This window comes from Nymphaea colorata, chromosome 10, assembly GCF_008831285.2.
Source record: "Nymphaea colorata isolate Beijing-Zhang1983 chromosome 10, ASM883128v2, whole genome shotgun sequence".
Taxonomy (NCBI): Eukaryota; Viridiplantae; Streptophyta; class Magnoliopsida; order Nymphaeales; family Nymphaeaceae; genus Nymphaea; species Nymphaea colorata.
The window spans coordinates 21,567,523-21,584,769 of NC_045147.1; the positions used below are offsets into that span (position 1 = coordinate 21,567,523).

The window sequence follows — 17,247 nt, forward strand, 5'->3', positions numbered from 1 at the left end:
AAAAAAAAACTAAAAATCTTTTTTATTTTTCATAGATGGAGTACGGTACACCTGTCAATGAAAGTGTTGTGATTCCAAATCACTTATAATGTAAGAAAATAACACCCATAAAAATCAAACCAATAACACTCGAATTAGTGCATTAAGAATCAGATCCATGTTGATTTGCCGATCTCTCGATTTGGATTTGTCAACGAAGATCTCATGCCAGTTTTGAGTTCACTTGATCATTGGACGAGGAACCTATTGATGGTTTGAGATTTGAATTAGATATTATCCAAGCGATCAACATGATTCGTGACAATTTTTTGATGATAAGGAGCTTGATATCTCGACTGGCCAAACACTACATGATAAAAAAGGTAATGTATTCATCCCCAACATTATTTTTAAATTGCACGCAATTTTTCATTTCCCCTTTTCAAGCTGTCACTACAGCTTGTTAGCAGTGAAGTTAATTAACCATATAATAGCCTCATTCATGATAGTCAACCTTTTACTACCTTGCTATTTTTTTATTATTTTGTGTGGTGGGAGAATTATGAAAAAGCAAAGGCAGGTGCCTACTCTTATTTTAACGTTTAGTACAAAATCATATATATATATATACAAATTTTTTTTGCCATCGGATGGCAAAAAGAAAATGTATGTTGTCAAAGAAGTCGTCACAAAAATATTAATTGACGGTTATTAGTGATGGTTTATAACGCAACAATAATTTGTTGTGTTTTTGTCCATTATTTAGTTGGTGTGTTATATTCATGTTAACTGTGGCTGTTATGTTTGTTCCAAACTACATGCATGTACGGAGCTAGGGATGTTATATTCACCTTAACTGGGGCCTAGAGAAGGTTATATACATAACACAAGAGGCACAGATGTGAAGGTCCATCCTTTCTCATTGACACTTTGACGACGCTGAAAATCAAAGCCAGCGTCCCATGGGGCTGCCTTCCATAAGGTTTAATGAAACAATTGTACTTCTTCAAACATGGTATGCTACTATTTGCAGTGTAATTTGAAAATCGAACTAACGACGAAACTTTCACCAGCCGCTAACCGCACCAGTTATGCTATGCCTCTTTAAGACATCAAACATAAAAAGGAATAAGAATTGAAAGGTTGTCCTCTTATATGGGAAATTCACCGCACCAGCTCGATACATCTCACATACGTTCACTTCATATAATGTTTGAGTGACTTGCGCCAAAGCAAACATAGAGAAGGGCATTGGATGTATGATGATGTCTGCGATTCTACGGCCGGTCTCATAGAAGGTCCGGGTAACTAACGAGCCCAAGCCAAACCCGATCAGAATGGGGCCGGACCCGCCGACCGACCGGTTGCCTGCCCTCGTCGTGTCTGGTTCGCGGTTCGAGTCGAACCGTGACGACGCGAATCCCCAGTTCATGGTTTCCCACAACGAAGGACTTGGCGGGAAGCAGTTCACCAAAATCATTTTATTTTTCCCGACGTATCGGCCCAGCTATAAATACCAGTGCGTGCCCCTCTCCTCGAAAAGGAGTCACCCGTGTGTTAAACGAGTCCCGATTTCCCTCTCTTTTTCTCCGATCGGGTTCTTCGAGTTCGCTAGGGTTTCCGCCATGGCCAATCCGAAGAAATCCCGGCCGTTGTCCGACGAGGAGGAGGAAGAAACACCTTCCCGCGATGGATCCGACGGCGGATCGTCCGAAGGAGAGGACTCGGAGAGGAAGAACGAGGAGGAGGAGGAGGAGGACGAGGAGGAAGCCGCGGTCGCGGAAGAGGAGGATGAGGAGGAGCTAGAGGCGGTGGGTAGGACGGCTGGTCCCGGTGAGGACGAAGACGAGGAGACGGTCAATGAATCGGCCGAGAGCGAGGACGGGGATGGAGATGGCAAGAGGAGCGAGACGGAGGACGACGGGGAGGGAGAAGAGGTGGTCGTTCGTCTTCGAGTTTTTCCCTTTTCCGTTTTCTTGCTTCTTTTTTTTCTTATATTGTTGCATGCTTTCCATCTGTTCACGCATCATTTTTTGCCTCTTCACGTAATGCGTATAACTCACGTGCTTAGGTTGTCTGATATTCGTCTGCTTTTTGACAGCGCAGAACTTTTATAGCACATTGTCCGCGGATCTTGTTCGGTCTGCAATTTTCACTTTTCCATTGTATTGGAATCACGACCAAAAGAATTTATGAATTTTAGGTTCTTGTAAAATCTTGTATAATTTCAGTGTTGCCGTTAATTTTCCAAAATTAATGTAGAGCTTATTGATTTCTATTCGTTACTCTTCTGTTTCCTACAGCGTGAATTTTACCAAACCCAGCTACTATCGTACGACGCTGTTTATTTTTTTATTTTTAAATTGGTATTAAGGTATATGTACGAGGACAACTACTTCGTTGCATCTTGTTCACTATTAGCTATCTATTTATAAGCGATACTCGTATAAGCGTGAGATTGGTGGTGCATTGCTTATTCTTTGGTCGAACATTTTTTTATCTCAAGAACATTTCTTACGAATCATACATCGCAGAATATTGACACTCGATGTTGTCGTAGGATGGGAAACGGTCTTCGGAGGATGTCGGAAAACGTGAAAGGGCTAGGCTGAGGGAGATGCTGCGGCTGAAGAAACAGAAATTTCAAGAGATACTGGATAGACAAAATGCAGCTATTGATGCGGACATGGTATTCTGTCATATTTATCTGCTGCATTTATGTTTTCTTCTTCTTAGCATATAACACATATAGAGTTGCAAACATGTCTCTGCCCACGATAGATTGAGCAAGCCAGCAAACGGGGAAAAAAAAAAGAAAAAAGAAAATGGGACGTGGTTTCGAACTATGCCACCTTGTTTGTGGGAGACTGGGTTATCTCCACAGTGTTAGTTGTCCTGCTCTGGTCATCTGTGCAGCTGTAGAGCTTCAGAGAAATTCTCAGAGACTTCTCAAGTGATGTTTATTATATCGCTGGTGCATTTGCATTATTGAACAGCCTTTCTTGGTTTATGTGGTTGATTATATAAAGCTGTCTCTGTCTTGTTATTATTGCTTAGGCTGCTATACATATTTTGAACCAATTAGAAAATTTGGGTCATAGCCTGCTGCCTTTTTCCCACATCATAAGACAAACTCATCTAATGCATTTGCTTTTCTTGCAGAACAACAAAGGCAAGGGTCGTTTGAAGTATCTTTTACAGCAGACAGAAATATTTGCACATTTTGCAAAAGGTTCACAGTCTGAGTCAGAGAAAAAACCTAAGGGCAGGTAATGGAGAGCATATGCCCATGAATTGGGTATTATCAAAGAACACAGTGTGATTTTTTGCTGACTCATTAAGCAATTCTATTTCATTCATTAAGCCAATAAAGCCAATGCGGGCTCCTGTATGATACGGTTCTACATGTCTGCCATGATGTTATATTGGCGCAGCATTATGCAAATGCTTTAAGGAGGTCACCATGCCATCTCTCCCCTTCATTGGGTGCTGGTCAATGTCTGGTTGCTTTACTAACTCGCAAAATTCAAGCATTAGACATGTGATTCTGTGAAGTGCCTCAAATGCCCTTAAAGTTGGTTATGATGACTCAGTGGTGTGCACACAATGTTTGCTTTTGTATTAAAATATGGCACCATTCCCACATCTATCTTGTGTTTTGCACACATACATGCATGTCCTAGACCTGCAACTCACCCATATCCACATTTCTGTGTGATAGGCATAACTCTAAACAAAAGAGTGACATTTTAGGCTTCTTGAGTGTTGACATATCTTGAGAGGATTCTGACCATAGAATACAAGAGTAAATAAGAACAAAGAAAGGGTTCAGCGATGGTTATGTTTTGTTGTTGGAGATGGGAACAAAATATGAACAGGGTTAAAAATTTATGAATGTTAAATGACCAAATCAACAACAGGTAAGTGTCTAAAAAGATATTATTTTTTGAAAATACTCAAATAGTATAATATTTTTGACATATCGGTCCATTTTCTTATAAAAAATTATCCATTATGTCACGGTTTCTTCAAGTTTGATTTTCCATTGCAATTGTGTTTCTGGATGGATATTTTCTTTCTCTGGCTCTGCACATTTAGAGTTACCGTAATATTTCTTGTGTTAATGCTCGATTCAGTCACTGAAGCTCTTTCTTTCTCTTTATTGGTGGATGGTGCTCTCCCTTGTTCTTTTGAAGGGGTCGACATGCTTCAAAGGTAACTGAGGAGGAGGAAGATGAAGAATACCTTAAGGAGGAAGAGGATGCTTTTGTTGGTGCTGGGAGCACACGACTTGTTGCACAGCCTTCATGTGAGTTTTATCTTTTCAGCATGAAATATGACTATCTTCCTATTCTGTAGGTTGATCAATTTTTTTATGTTTGAAGATAGTTTGCAACTTTTCCTAATGTTATAACGACTGTAGATGCTACAAAATAAGTGTTCACAAGGCTGTGTTGCTTAACATGATTTAGGGAAAAGAGTTACAAGTGAGTTTGCACACTTGAAGCTTTTGACATTTGACACAACAATCTTCTGAAAGCTATATACATGACAATTTGAAAACAACCCACTGCTTCTGTGGCCAGATGGTTGTTTTTTTTGTTTTAAGTTTTGTATTACTAGAAAACGCGGCAAGAGATGCATTGGTGATGGCAGCTACTTTGCCACGGTTTTTAGCGATGGGACCCATCTTTGGCGATGGCTTTAGTAGCACAAGATTTAAAAAAATCATTCTCCCTGGATATATATATATATATATATATATATATATATATATATATATATATATATATATATATATATAATCAAAGTATTCATTGTGCAAGCTAATGATTATGGTCCTGCACTCAACTCTCTATGGTTAGGCTAAAATCCAAAATTTAAAATCGGGAATCATCTTCCCCCTTTTCTCTGCTGCATCCATATCATACGATATGGGGTGCATTTGCACCATATTATACGAAATGTGGCACCCTTTTAACTAGTTAGAAAGCTGTAATGATCACCCATAATAAAAGCTACGATACATCATAATCATACATATCATACCGTGCAGCCCTGTGTTGTATGGTTCACACAATATTGCCCTCTTCAGTGTGACATAGTAATGTCTTTTATTTGTGTTTTCTATTTGCCTTTATGCTTCAGTTTCTTGTTTGAGTAGTTTTATGCTTGATTGCTTTCTGTAGATATACAAATGATATTCATTTAATTTTATATTAATGTGCACACGTGGAAAATTAAAGGTTATATTTCTATCTTCAGGTATAAAAGGAAAAATGAGGGATTACCAGCTTGCTGGGTTGAATTGGTTGATACGCTTGTATGAAAACGGCATCAATGGAATTCTTGCTGATGAAATGGTAATTGTTGTTCCTATTCTGTTTGTGAATATGTTTATCTAGACTTATGTTGCTTTTCCATCTTAAGGCAAGGGGAAGAAGGAAGACATGGCATTAAAAAAATCTTGGAAGGGGAAAGGCTCAAGAAACAACAAAAATTCAAGTGGATGCATGAATTAAATTGACCTTTTGAAATTCTTGCCATGGGGGCCCATTATGGTTTTCAAAATTTTAACTGGGGCTTAAAGATGATAACAGGTGAAATTTTAGTTTTCAAAATTTGAGGGGAGCTGTGGCCTAGCCCCTGTTTCCTCCCCTTGGCTCAGTCCCTGTTGAAAAACACACATAGTTTTGGCCACTGTTGCTGTACCATTTTCCCCCCTGATAATTACTTTTCTGTTCCTATTATATTTTTTATGGACCATAATAAAGTAATTAAGTTTGTTAATGACGTAATCACAATTAAGTTGGAATTCATGCCTTTTTCTCTGTAAGTGACGCAAATAATCTGTATCACAGCAAAAAGTATTGCAATATTAACAAGAAAATTAATAAAAATGAAAAATTCTGAAACAATGTCTTTTCTAAAAAATGTAAAAAATATATTTATCATGGTTTTCCTGTCCTTTTCTTGTTTATTTGTTTTTCTCTTTTTTAAAGTTAGTGCCATCATGGATTCACCTTTAAGCTTAAATTAAATTATTTATTATCATCCTTATCATAATTAAGACATTATTTTAACATTTTATCTAGTTTTTTAACGTCTTCTTTTTAGTTGTTCAATTGGTTTATTTTTACCTCATTTCTAGGATTTCAAGAATTTGCCTAGATTGTCCCAAAATCTTCGTGAGAAAAACAACTTTGCTGAAAAACATATGAGGAAACCTCACTGATAAAAACCCAAGCATGATATTTGCGACTATGATCTGTATGGATCATTTGTGTGTGACAATATGTACATGTCGGTGTGTACACTTGCTTGCGTGCATGATAGATAAATACATTGATGTAAATTTGTCTATTATCCTGTCCATTTGATATGTAAAAGTGTAATGTGTTCTTGTATGTGATCATGCTGAATTTTGTCCATGATTATGGTTTTTATTACCTTTGCAGTTCTGTATTTTCATGAAGGAAAATGCTATACTTACCAAACTTGGGACTATCTTTTTTTTTTTTTGTTGTATTCAGGGTCTTGGCAAAACTTTGCAAACTATTTCTCTTCTTGGTTACTTACACGAGTTTAGAGGAATCACTGGCCCTCATTTGGTTGTTGCACCAAAATCAACTCTTGGTAATTGGATGAGGGAGATTCGGCGTTTTTGTCCAGTTCTACGGGCTGTTAAGTTTCTCGGTAATCCAGAAGAAAGGGTAAGGAACTGGGTTTACTGGGATGCATTTTTTAGTTCTTTGTAATTTGTTCTACTTCATACTCTTGTCCAGTGCGTGTCCTTGTAGATGGGAAATGGGTTGGTCCACTCAAGTATTTTGCTTGTCCTACCAATGAGAATCTGGATCCCTAGATGGCCTCATCTTAGGGTCCAGATGTCTACCTTTTTGAAAGGAAGATAGTTACCAGGTAAGTACTAGGACTTTTTTTTGAAAGGAATGAAGATCTGGGAGATTAATGCTTAACTCGTCCTACCCACCGGTATTCTCTCTCTGTCTCTCTATAATATATGAGTTCTGGGTTGACAGCCCGATTTTGGACTTGGTTATTTCACTTCCTATTTATCTTTCACTCTCTCCTCTCTCCTCTCTTTCTTGTTTCATCCTCCTCACCATAGAATTGGTCTATCCTAGGGAGGGGAAGAGACCTAAGTGACCAGTCCCAAGGAGTGATTGGTTTACTTCATTTCCCATATATGTTAGAGAGAGATTGAGAGAGAGAGAGAGAGAGAGGAGGGGAGTGGAAGATTAACAAATTACTTTTATGCTAAATGATATCTAAGAATGGTTCGTTGTTGCTTTTGCAGAGGCATATTCGTGAGAATCTTTTAGTGGCTGGGCATTTTGATGTATGTGTGACCAGCTTTGAGATGGCTATTAAAGAGAAATCGTGCTTGCGTCGGTTTAGCTGGCGTTACGTTATAATTGATGAGGCTCACCGCATTAAAAATGAGAATTCCCTTTTGTCCAAAACAATGAGACTCTATAATACCAATTACCGCCTTTTAATCACAGGAACTCCCCTTCAGGTATGATCATCCCTTTCTATATTTCTTGGATCTGATTCATCTATAGGCTCTGTGTATTTTTGTGCTTGGTGAAGGTAGGCACATCATTGACATTATGGTATATCATTTTGTTGCACATTGGTTCCGGTGGTTATGAATGTCGTAGGAACTTAGTTATCAGTATTCATCATGATACTAATTTTGGTAGGATATATGTGGTCTATTTCTATTGGTTTATTAGGATATGCATATCAAGTTTACTGTTTATAATGCATCTTGTTGAATGCTTGTTTCTTTTTGAGTTTCTTAGAGTAGCGCATCTGGAATATCTGTATGTTTTTGGTTCAGAAGCCTTATAGGTCATGCATGCTACTTTGATATTTAGGTAGAAACCACTGCTGCTTTCACTTGATTATATCACTGCCTTCGTTTATTACGGGGGTTTACTATCCTTAAAATTATGAAATTGTTCAATGCTGCTTCTCTTAAATGCAGAACAATCTCCATGAGTTGTGGTCGCTTCTTAATTTTCTTCTCCCAGAGATATTCAGCTCTGCTGAGACTTTTGATGAATGGTTTCAAATTTCTGGTGAAAGTGATCAACAAGAGGTCGTTCAACAGCTCCACAAGGTAGTATTTGACTTTATCACTCGTGTTATCTAGGTTCTAGTGTTATACTTTGAACTTCTCCACTAATGTTGTTTGTTAATGTCTGTCTTTAAGGTGCTTCGACCCTTCCTTCTTCGGAGACTGAAGTCTGATGTTGAAAAGGGACTACCACCAAAAAAGGAAACCATTCTCAAGGTTGGCATGTCTCAGTTACAGAAGCAGTACTATAGGGCATTGCTTCAGAAGGATCTAGAAGTTGTCAATGCTGGGGGAGAACGCAAACGTCTTCTTAATATAGCTATGCAGTTGCGCAAATGTTGTAATCATCCATATCTTTTCCAAGGAGCTGAACCTGGTCCACCTTATACCACAGGAGAGCATCTCATTACGAATGCAGGTAGTATTTGGTATTCATAATGATTTTAATGGATGTTTATGTTTGTTTGTTTACTTACATTTTGTTTTCTCTGTTCATAGGCAAAATGGTTCTTCTTGACAAGCTGCTTCCAAAGCTAAAAGAGCGGGACTCACGGGTTTTAATATTTTCACAGGTAATATTTATTCTTAGGGACTTAAGCTGTTGGATCTGGGACAGCTAGCCATGTCGGGAATCGGGTTAGGATTCAATCTGTTATACATTAAAAAATGGCAAGGATCCCTTGCAGATCTAGGCTGTTTCATTAGTTTTGTGTATTAGATATCTATCATGTGTAGATTGATGGACGAGGTTTCTTTTCATTCCAGTTTTCTATATATGAATATCGAATTTTCTTTGCTACTACAGTTGAAATTGTCCTCTCTTTTGAATCATGAAAACACGTCCTTTATTTCTTTACTATCCTTCAATGTAAAAGTCCTGTCTTTGGAGTCATTTTTCGTAACACATGGAATGTTTGTACTTTGTAGATTTCATGGCTGACATCATCCTTCAGTTTCACAACTTGATTGTAATCCATGTTCATATTTCATTTCATTTCCTTTCTTTTTTCCAGTAGATAAGGCTTGCTATCTGCTTTGCAAATGTACTTGACACTGGATTCTTATACTTCTTTTTTTTTCTTTTGAAGATGACAAGGCTGTTGGATATCCTGGAAGACTATCTTATGTTTCGGGGTTATTTATATTGCCGTATTGATGGGAATACTGGCGGTGAAGATCGAGATGCTTCCATTGAGACTTTTAATAAGCCTGGAAGTGATAAATTTGTCTTTTTGCTTTCTACTAGAGCAGGTGGTTTGGGGATAAATCTTGCTACTGCAGATGTTGTGATTCTCTATGATAGTGATTGGTATGGCTTGTGTATTATATTGAACTGGCTTCACTGTCTGTTACTGGTTGTGGATAAAAGTATAGAAAGTTCTAACATGATATTTATCAGGAATCCTCAAGTTGATCTGCAAGCTCAAGATCGTGCTCACAGGATTGGTCAGAAAAAAGAAGTTCAGGTGTTCCGTTTTTGTACGGAGGTTGGTTTTCCATATTGTTTTGTGATATTCCGATCTCCTGCATAATACTTGCTATAATGTTGTCTGAAATTACATTATTGTGGCACTTTCCTCAGTATTTAGTTCTGCTCAATTGCAGTATACAATAGAAGAGAAAGTGATAGAGAGGGCCTACAAAAAGCTTGCACTTGACGCTTTGGTTATTCAGCAAGGTCGATTGGCAGAGCAAAAAAGTATGCATTTTTATTTTTTTATTTTTGTTTTTGACAATTATTGATTAATTTTGAGGTTGAGATGGCCTTATTTTTCATTTTGCTGTTATTGCAGCCGTTAATAAGGATGAATTGCTCCAAATGGTGAGGTTTGGTGCGGAAATGGTCTTCAGTTCCAAAGATAGCACGATCACTGATGAAGATATTGATAGAATTATTGCCAAAGGTGAAGAAGCTACAGCAGAGCTTGATGCAAAGATGAAGAAATTCACTGAAGATGCCATAAAGTTTAAGATGGATGACAGTATGTCAAATTTCCTACTTCTGTTGCAAACTGTCCCCCCATTCCCTCCCCACCCCAAAGAAAAAAAAACCCCTCCAAGTTACTTGTTTAGTTCATTTCTCCATGTTTTACTCATTTTTGAATTGGAGCTCCCTATAGTGGAGGCATTCAGATGACATATGTTGACTTAATGTTGTCTTGTGGCAGCTGCTGAATTATATGACTTTGATGATGAAAAGGTATTGTCCTTTTTCTGCAAACCACATTCACTTCTTTGCATTGCCTGACCATTACATCTATACTTCTTCTCCAGCCTATTAGATGATTAGTTGTTATATTTTCTAATACTGGTTATTAAATTTTTGTAATCTGTGTTAATGAAGGATGATAATAAGGTTGACTTGAAGAAGCTTGTTAGTGAGAATTGGATTGAGCCACCTAAACGGGAGCGCAAGCGAAAGTAAGTAGACTTATTGATGGTTGTGCTTCATTAGTAACTTAATTCCAAGACATCAAATTTGTGTCATGTGGTTGACCATCAAATTTACGTCTTGTGATTCTTAATTAGCTATTCAGAATCTGATTACTTCAAGCAAGCATTGCGTCAAGGTGGCCCATCAAAGCCCAGGGAACCTCGAATTCCTCGTATGCCGCAATTGTAAGTTTTCCAGTCTATTTTGCATAGTTTTCCCCCTTTTTCTTAGGGTCTGAAAATGGCCATTGAAATCTGTAATTAACTTTTCTTATTTTAGGCATGATTTTCAATTCTTCAACACACAGAGACTAAATGAACTATATGAAAAAGAAGTGCGCTTCCTTATGGTATGTATTTTAAACACTTCCATCAATCAGAGGGATTTTTTTCCCCCTTCTAATTGTGAGACAATGCACAATGACTTTTTGACCTTGTCTCAATTTTAACTTTGTAGTCCACTCATCAAAAGAATCAGTTGAAGGACACAATTGGAGAGGGGGATGATGTTGAAGGTAGTCTTTGCATTAGAATTTTCACTCTATGCACATTATCTTCTTGAAACTTGATCGTGTTGTTGATTGTATAAATGCTTTATGGTGTTTTTGAGTTTTGACTTGAAACAATCTTGGACAATTTGAGGATGAAGTGTTGAAGTGTGTTTATGAGAATACACCTCATAATCATTGATAAAAGGATGTCTTTTCATGCTGGGTAAAGTATGAGGCAGCTGGAAATCGGGTTAATTCAAGGTTGTGGTGCTTAATTAAGCCAGTCATTTGGAGACTGGTGATTTGTTTGGCTGTGTTTCTTGCTCGTCTGTTGAATGGATGACAGCTCATGTTTGGGCCTCTCTCTCTCTTTCTCTCTCCCCTTCTTCTTTTCCGAGGGGCATGGAGGATTTTGAAATAGGAGTTACAGTTCCTTTGGAAATGGGCCAGATCACAGGTGGTCTGCAGGCTCTTGGAGTGATGCCCACTCCTATGGGCAGGGATTATCTTGGCAAGCTTGACCTTGATGGCAGATAATATATCCAGAGTTGAGATATGCCTAGCTACTGCTTTTGATCTATTTATGCAAGTTTTCTGTCTTGCCTAAGGGATGTAAATGGGACTCGCTAGTATCCCTGAAACCTTTCTGAACCCTGTCTTTCTTTGGCTTGATTTATATGGCTTCGTAAATCAGGTTAGTGTCAGTTGTACTTGATGGTATCCTTCAAACCTTGAACCTGGTCTTCTTTAGCTTTATGTGTATGGCTTCATAAATAAGGTCCCATGTGAATTTCTTTTCCCTCCATCTCAATGTGCACACACACATGGACTATACAGTCTTTCTACTGCTGGTTTAATTTTTTATTTTTTTTTCTAAATTAGTGTTTGATATTGGTAATATATTTTAGAAACTGGGGAGCCTCTCACTGGTGAGGAACAAGAAGAGAAAGAGCAACTACTGGCAGAGGTGATTCAGATATTGCTGTTTTTGTTGCATGTCTGTTTTTCAGTGCTATATAGCAACTAAATTTTTTTAATGGGATTTCAGGGTTTCTCAACATGGACTAGGAGGGATTTTAATACTTTCATTAGAGCATGCGAAAAGTATGGGCGAAATGATATAAAAAATATTGCTTCTGAGATGGAAGGTAAAGCAGAGGAGGAAGTAGAAAGATATGCTAAGGTATTTAAGGAGAGATACAAGGAATTGAATGGTAAGCGCCCAATACCATTCCACTGGTTCGTTGTTGTTATTATAACTAGTCATCCTTTTATTGTTTGTAAAACACATTATTGTTTCAACGGATGGACAAGTTGTCATGAGTCATTTTATATTAGATATCAAGTTATGGGGTGTGGTGAGACATTTTATCCTTTTGTCTTCTGAATTTATTTGCAGCCTTATCAATGCCATTGTTCTTAGTGGGGTTTTGGGTGGTGAAATGTGAGGATTCTTCTCAAACAAACTTTTTCATATTCGAAACAGCATGAAGTGTGGATATAGAAATTTTAGATTACGCATTGCATCAGGGTGTAGTCTTCTCATTCAAGCAGATTCTTAGTGTCAGTCTTCTTTGTTCGTATGCCCCAGAGAACAACTTGCTTAAGTTATGGTCAAACTGGAACTCTTATTTAGTTCTTTCAAATTTTAGATCTGGCACTTTGCGTTGCTTATTCGATGCAACTGATGTAGTTTGGGAGCTATGATTTATCTTTTTTGAGTTTTATGTTAGTATTATCTTACAATTACCAGATATTCTCTATTGGTTTTGTTGTTGTGAACCTGATGCTGCTGCTAAGTCCATTCATTTGCTAAGAGAAGTGCCTGTTTGGTGATTCTTGATTTCTTATTTTCTCTTCATTAGATTATGACAAGATAATTAAGGGTATTGAGAAAGGGGAGGCAAGAATTTCTCGGAAGGATGAAATAATGAAAGCGATTGGCAAGAAGTTGGATCGTTATAAAAATCCATGGCTGGAATTGAAGATACAATATGGGCAGAATAAAGGAAAACTATACAACGAGGAATGCGATCGTTTTATGGTTTGTTTTTTATTCAAATTGTTACATACTGGTTATTATCTTACATTGAAATCCTCCTCTGCCGTTCCATGATGGATGAATTTCATGGTATTGCAGCTCTGCATGGTGCATAAGCTGGGTTATGGGAACTGGGATGAGTTGAAAGCAGCTTTCCGCATGTCTCCTTTGTTCCGATTTGATTGGTTTGTTAAATCTCGAACTACACAAGAACTTGCAAGGCGCTGTGATACACTTATTCGATTGGTTGAAAAGGAAAATCAGGAGCTTGATGAAAGAGAAAGGCAGGCACGAAAAGATAAGAAACTTGCAAAGGTTTATTCCTTTTCCATATCTTTTCAGGCTTTTTGAATGCTTATTTAATTATTTGAAATGTTTCCTTCCTATTCTGATAGGAATTTAGATTCTAATGGGGCCTGGATGATTTGCTTGTGGGCGATCTTTTTGTCAAATTGTCAATAGATACTCCTATGGTATTCGTAGTCTTCTTGCTATGTTGAATCTGTGCCCGTGTTTTTTTTTTTTAACAATTTTTTGTTACTGTAGTACAGATGACCTGATACTTTTTTCCGGCCACTTTGTTTTTTTGCTGAGTATGGACGAGCTAATAGTTTTTTTTTATCTGTTTTGCCACTCAGTCTATGTTGCACGGACAGTGTCAGACACGTGTATGAGTGTTGGACAGGGCAAACCTTAAAAAATTAGATGCTTGGACTGGCTATATATATTATGAGTGTGTGTGTGTGTGTGTGAATGTGTCTGGCTCTGTGTGTGTAATGCAAAAAGAAATAACAAACTCTACAAGCAAAAAATAAAAAAGTGCTAACTAAAAATCTGCTATTCAACAGGCGGTTGAGAGAGGGAAGAAAAGAAAAGGGAAGAGAGAGCGAGAATAGGAGGAAAGGAACGAGAAGTGGGAAAAGACACACCTGCTGGACACTTCATTGTTCAATGTGGAGTGTTGATGAGTGTCGGTGTTGACACAGCTTGATATCGACACTTCATATTTTTGAAGTGCCCGTACAGCATAGCTCAAAGTACAGCTGTTGGATAAGAAATGCTACTTTTATAAATGGCTTAGCCAATTACTTGATCTGCATGTTCTCTATATAGTCTATACTTTTGTATTAAACTATGGATGTATATATCCTTCTCTGATTAGTTGCTCTATCTTGGCTTTCAGAGCCTAACACCATCAAAGCGATCCATGGCAAGGGGTGGAGCTATTGAGTCTGTAACGACTTCTGGGAAAAGGCGGAAGCAGTCAGTGATGGACGACTATTTGACTTCAGTAAGTACATCTCTGTATGCAGCATATTTGGCAATTATCTTATTAATCTTACCATGTGCAACACGTTAACTTATAGTTCCAATATGAAATTGAGGTTTTATGTGATTCCAGCTGCAGTTGTTGCGGCAAATTTAGATTTGGTATCGGATAACTTGTTCTTTTCGGTCTGGCCTCATGGAAATTTTCCTTACGTTGGAGATTGATTTCAATGCTAACAACAGAAATGATGCGACTAATTTTGATTCTACGAGGGCAAGACTTATTTCAATCCAACCGAATTATTTATTGAATTAATTGGACTTAACCAGTTGACGTTCACTGCCTTGATATTGCTATTTGTCTAATAATGCACATAGTATGTTTTACTGTGTGAACGAAGGATGGTCTTTCATGTTTAACTTGCTTCCTATAATGCAGGGTAGAAGAAGAAAATCTTGATTTCAAGGTGGATCCTTGCAGAAATGTTGCACTGCTTCCAGTGCATTTTACTACCAAAGATTCAGGGACAATCAGCAGAATACTTGTGATGGTTGGTTCATATGAATCTTAAAGGGTTTGATCCTGCGGCATCTCCTTCCCGTAATTTTGGCGAATCGTCCTTACTTTTTGTGGTGAAGGCTTGAATGGGAGGGGCACATGCTTGACGTGATGCACTTAATTCACTCTGACATGATCCGCTATTTTGGAGAGGATATCTCCTTCGCGCGTGCGACTTACTGATATCCTAATAGCAAAACAATAGGAATCTCCATGTATATCGTTGTTATCATAGCCTATTTCCAATGAGGTGCTGTATCTTCGTCATTGTCATCAGTTAGTTGGTCATGAACAATTTAAGGCCTGCGACCCTGTTTACCTCGTTTGAGGTTGGGAGTCGCCTCTCCAAATGTGTTTTGCTGGCCAGAAATGTTTGGACGATGGGCCTTTGTATTCTTATTTATAAGTAGGATTACAAAGCATGCACCTTCACAGTATTCACAAAAATAGTGCATTTATTTCTTTCGCGAAATGATGAGGCTTTGAATATGTTTTGATTTTTTGACTTGGTTTTGAACCACCTTTGGTCTCCTTTGGAAACCCATCCGAGCCTCCGAAGTACTTTTTTACGTGCTGCGGTCATTGTCGTTGGAAAGTTCTTTTAGCCTTGTGATTTATGTTCAAGATTGTTGGGGAAATTGATAGCATGAATAAGGTTCGGGTTTTTTATTTTTTTTGGTTCTATACGGCCGTCGAGAATTTTCTGGAGAATACTCGAAACATGGGGTTCTCTCGTTCCCCTTTTTTTTCTCATGTTCAGAAATTAAGCCTTTGCAGACTTCGTTCTCAGGATGCATGGATAACAAAACTCACACCTGTTCAATTCACCTTTTCGTGCTGATCAAAAGCCTTCTTAAAATTCATTTGATGCTTGCATGACAGCATTTGGACAAAAGAAAAAACGGAACTGAGCCTTTATGCTCTCGGTGGCTTTTCTAACATGGCCTTTGGATATGTGCTCTCTTAAATAGATATAATACATATTCTTAACCGTGAACATCGTTTTCATAAATAAGAATCTCAATGGCTCGGTGATTGAACCTGTTTAGTTGGATTTTGTTAAGAAAACGGATCCAAATGCTAAAAACCTGGACTCGAACACGAGATTTGATTCAAGTGCATGAGTTCGTGACGCGATAGAGTTTCAGCCAATTTTATATTTACAGTTTCGTTTTACAGATATTGATTAGGATTGATGTTCAGAAATTCAAGTCCAAGTCTGAATCCGATTTTTAAAAAAATCCGATCAAGTCAAATATGCCTAACAGTAGATTCAACCTAAATTTGAACATCCCTATACCCAAAAAGAAGGAAGTAATCCTGCGCATGAAAAAATATTATTACTCACCTGGCAGCCTTTGACTTCTTCAGGATTCTATATCAATAGTTTACCATTCAGAATGGGGGGCGCAGAATCTTTCATTGCGCGAGAGAGGATCATCCCACTGCTGAAGCGATGCCCGAATTCCCCCCATTAATTACGTGGGGATTTTTATACTACAATTTCAGTGTTTTTGAAACGTGAGCAACCACTGTACATCCTCATAGCACAAACCGACATGCCGAATTGTAGCCCTCAATCGGGCCTTCAGTCACCCGTTTCTTCAAATTGACAATTTACGTAGCTTTCCAGCCTCCGTCGTGTCTTTGAAGTCGTTCTATTTTGAATTAATCACTTGGTGCTACACGATTTACGTTTGGCTTAAAATTCTCTACTTTTGGTGGACGCCTAACGTTTTGGAGACTCAATATCTTCTTGGGCGTTGGGAGATTAAGGTGTTTATCCACGGACTTGATGTATTCGTTGAATGGTTGGTCTCCTCGGGACATCCGGTAAAACTGGAACTCTTTCTTATTTCATTGCGTCAGAGTTTATCAAGAAATCTGAATTTAGTGAAAACGTGCTGAAGGATAGGCCTCAACCTTTATTGTTAAAAAAAGTTGGAGTATATATATATATATATATATATATATATATATATATTAGGAAGTGGCATAAGCTACCGGAACTGCAGATGGCCAGGATCCGAACCACTCGGGTGCTAGCGAGTTTGGTATGCTGATTTATTTATCAAATTTTAAGAAATAAACCTTGTAGTTGGTTGATATTTTTTATTTAGTAACTGACAACGTCCGAAATACTGGTAGCTAGCCGGCAGGGAAGGAGGGGCTGGCAGGGGGTCTTGGCTCCCCTTCATATTTTATAGAAAAACTTTAAAAAAACTATATGTGAATCTAAAATAGTTTAGTTTAATATATATAAAAAATTTGAAAAATTTTATTTGAGCTCCTGTTAAAATTTTAAAACTGTGATTTGACCTCGCCAAAAAATTTCTGGTTTCGTCCTCGGGGCCTGGATAGAATCTCA

At 37.9% G+C, this 17,247-nt stretch overlaps 1 protein-coding gene across 2 annotated transcripts; it reads left to right on the forward strand.

Annotated features, from left to right (window-relative positions):
- The first annotated feature begins 1,509 nt into the window (after positions 1-1,509).
- LOC116262210 (ISWI chromatin-remodeling complex ATPase CHR11-like) lies at positions 1,510-15,381 on the forward strand. 2 transcript variants are annotated; one of them, XR_007574407.1, is made up of 25 exons: positions 1,510-1,916; positions 2,540-2,668; positions 3,142-3,248; positions 4,176-4,288; positions 5,245-5,342; positions 6,513-6,692; positions 7,298-7,519; positions 7,994-8,128; positions 8,222-8,504; positions 8,585-8,658; positions 9,175-9,395; positions 9,486-9,573; positions 9,692-9,785; positions 9,880-10,068; positions 10,255-10,286; positions 10,431-10,507; positions 10,616-10,705; positions 10,800-10,869; positions 10,977-11,034; positions 11,919-11,977; positions 12,059-12,224; positions 12,876-13,054; positions 13,151-13,366; positions 13,900-14,088; positions 14,235-14,342. XR_007574407.1 is itself a non-coding variant. In XM_031641347.2 (25 exons), the coding sequence occupies exons 1-25, from the start codon at positions 1,605-1,607 to the stop codon at positions 14,778-14,780; spliced, it is 3,321 nt and encodes a 1,106-aa protein (XP_031497207.1). In that variant the 5' UTR covers positions 1,511-1,604; the 3' UTR covers positions 14,781-15,381. The 2 variants fall into 2 exon arrangements, 1 of the variants encoding a protein (XP_031497207.1); XM_031641347.2 differs by lacking the exon at positions 13,900-14,088 and adding an exon at positions 14,760-15,381 and having other exon boundaries at positions 1,511-1,916.
- The last annotated feature ends 1,866 nt before the right edge of the window (positions 15,382-17,247 follow it).

Bases quoted from the DNA above. Each gene is read 5' to 3' on its own strand.
- LOC116262210 (XM_031641347.2), top strand. From the start codon at position 1,605: ATGGCCAATCCGAAGAAATCCCGGCCGTTGTCCGACGAGGAGGAGGAA. The intron at 8,659-9,174 runs GTAATATTTATT...TTTCTTTTGAAG, and splicing joins GGGTTTTAATATTTTCACAG to ATGACAAGGCTGTTGGATAT. The intron at 10,508-10,615 runs GTAAGTAGACTT...ATTCTTAATTAG, and splicing joins AAACGGGAGCGCAAGCGAAA to CTATTCAGAATCTGATTACT.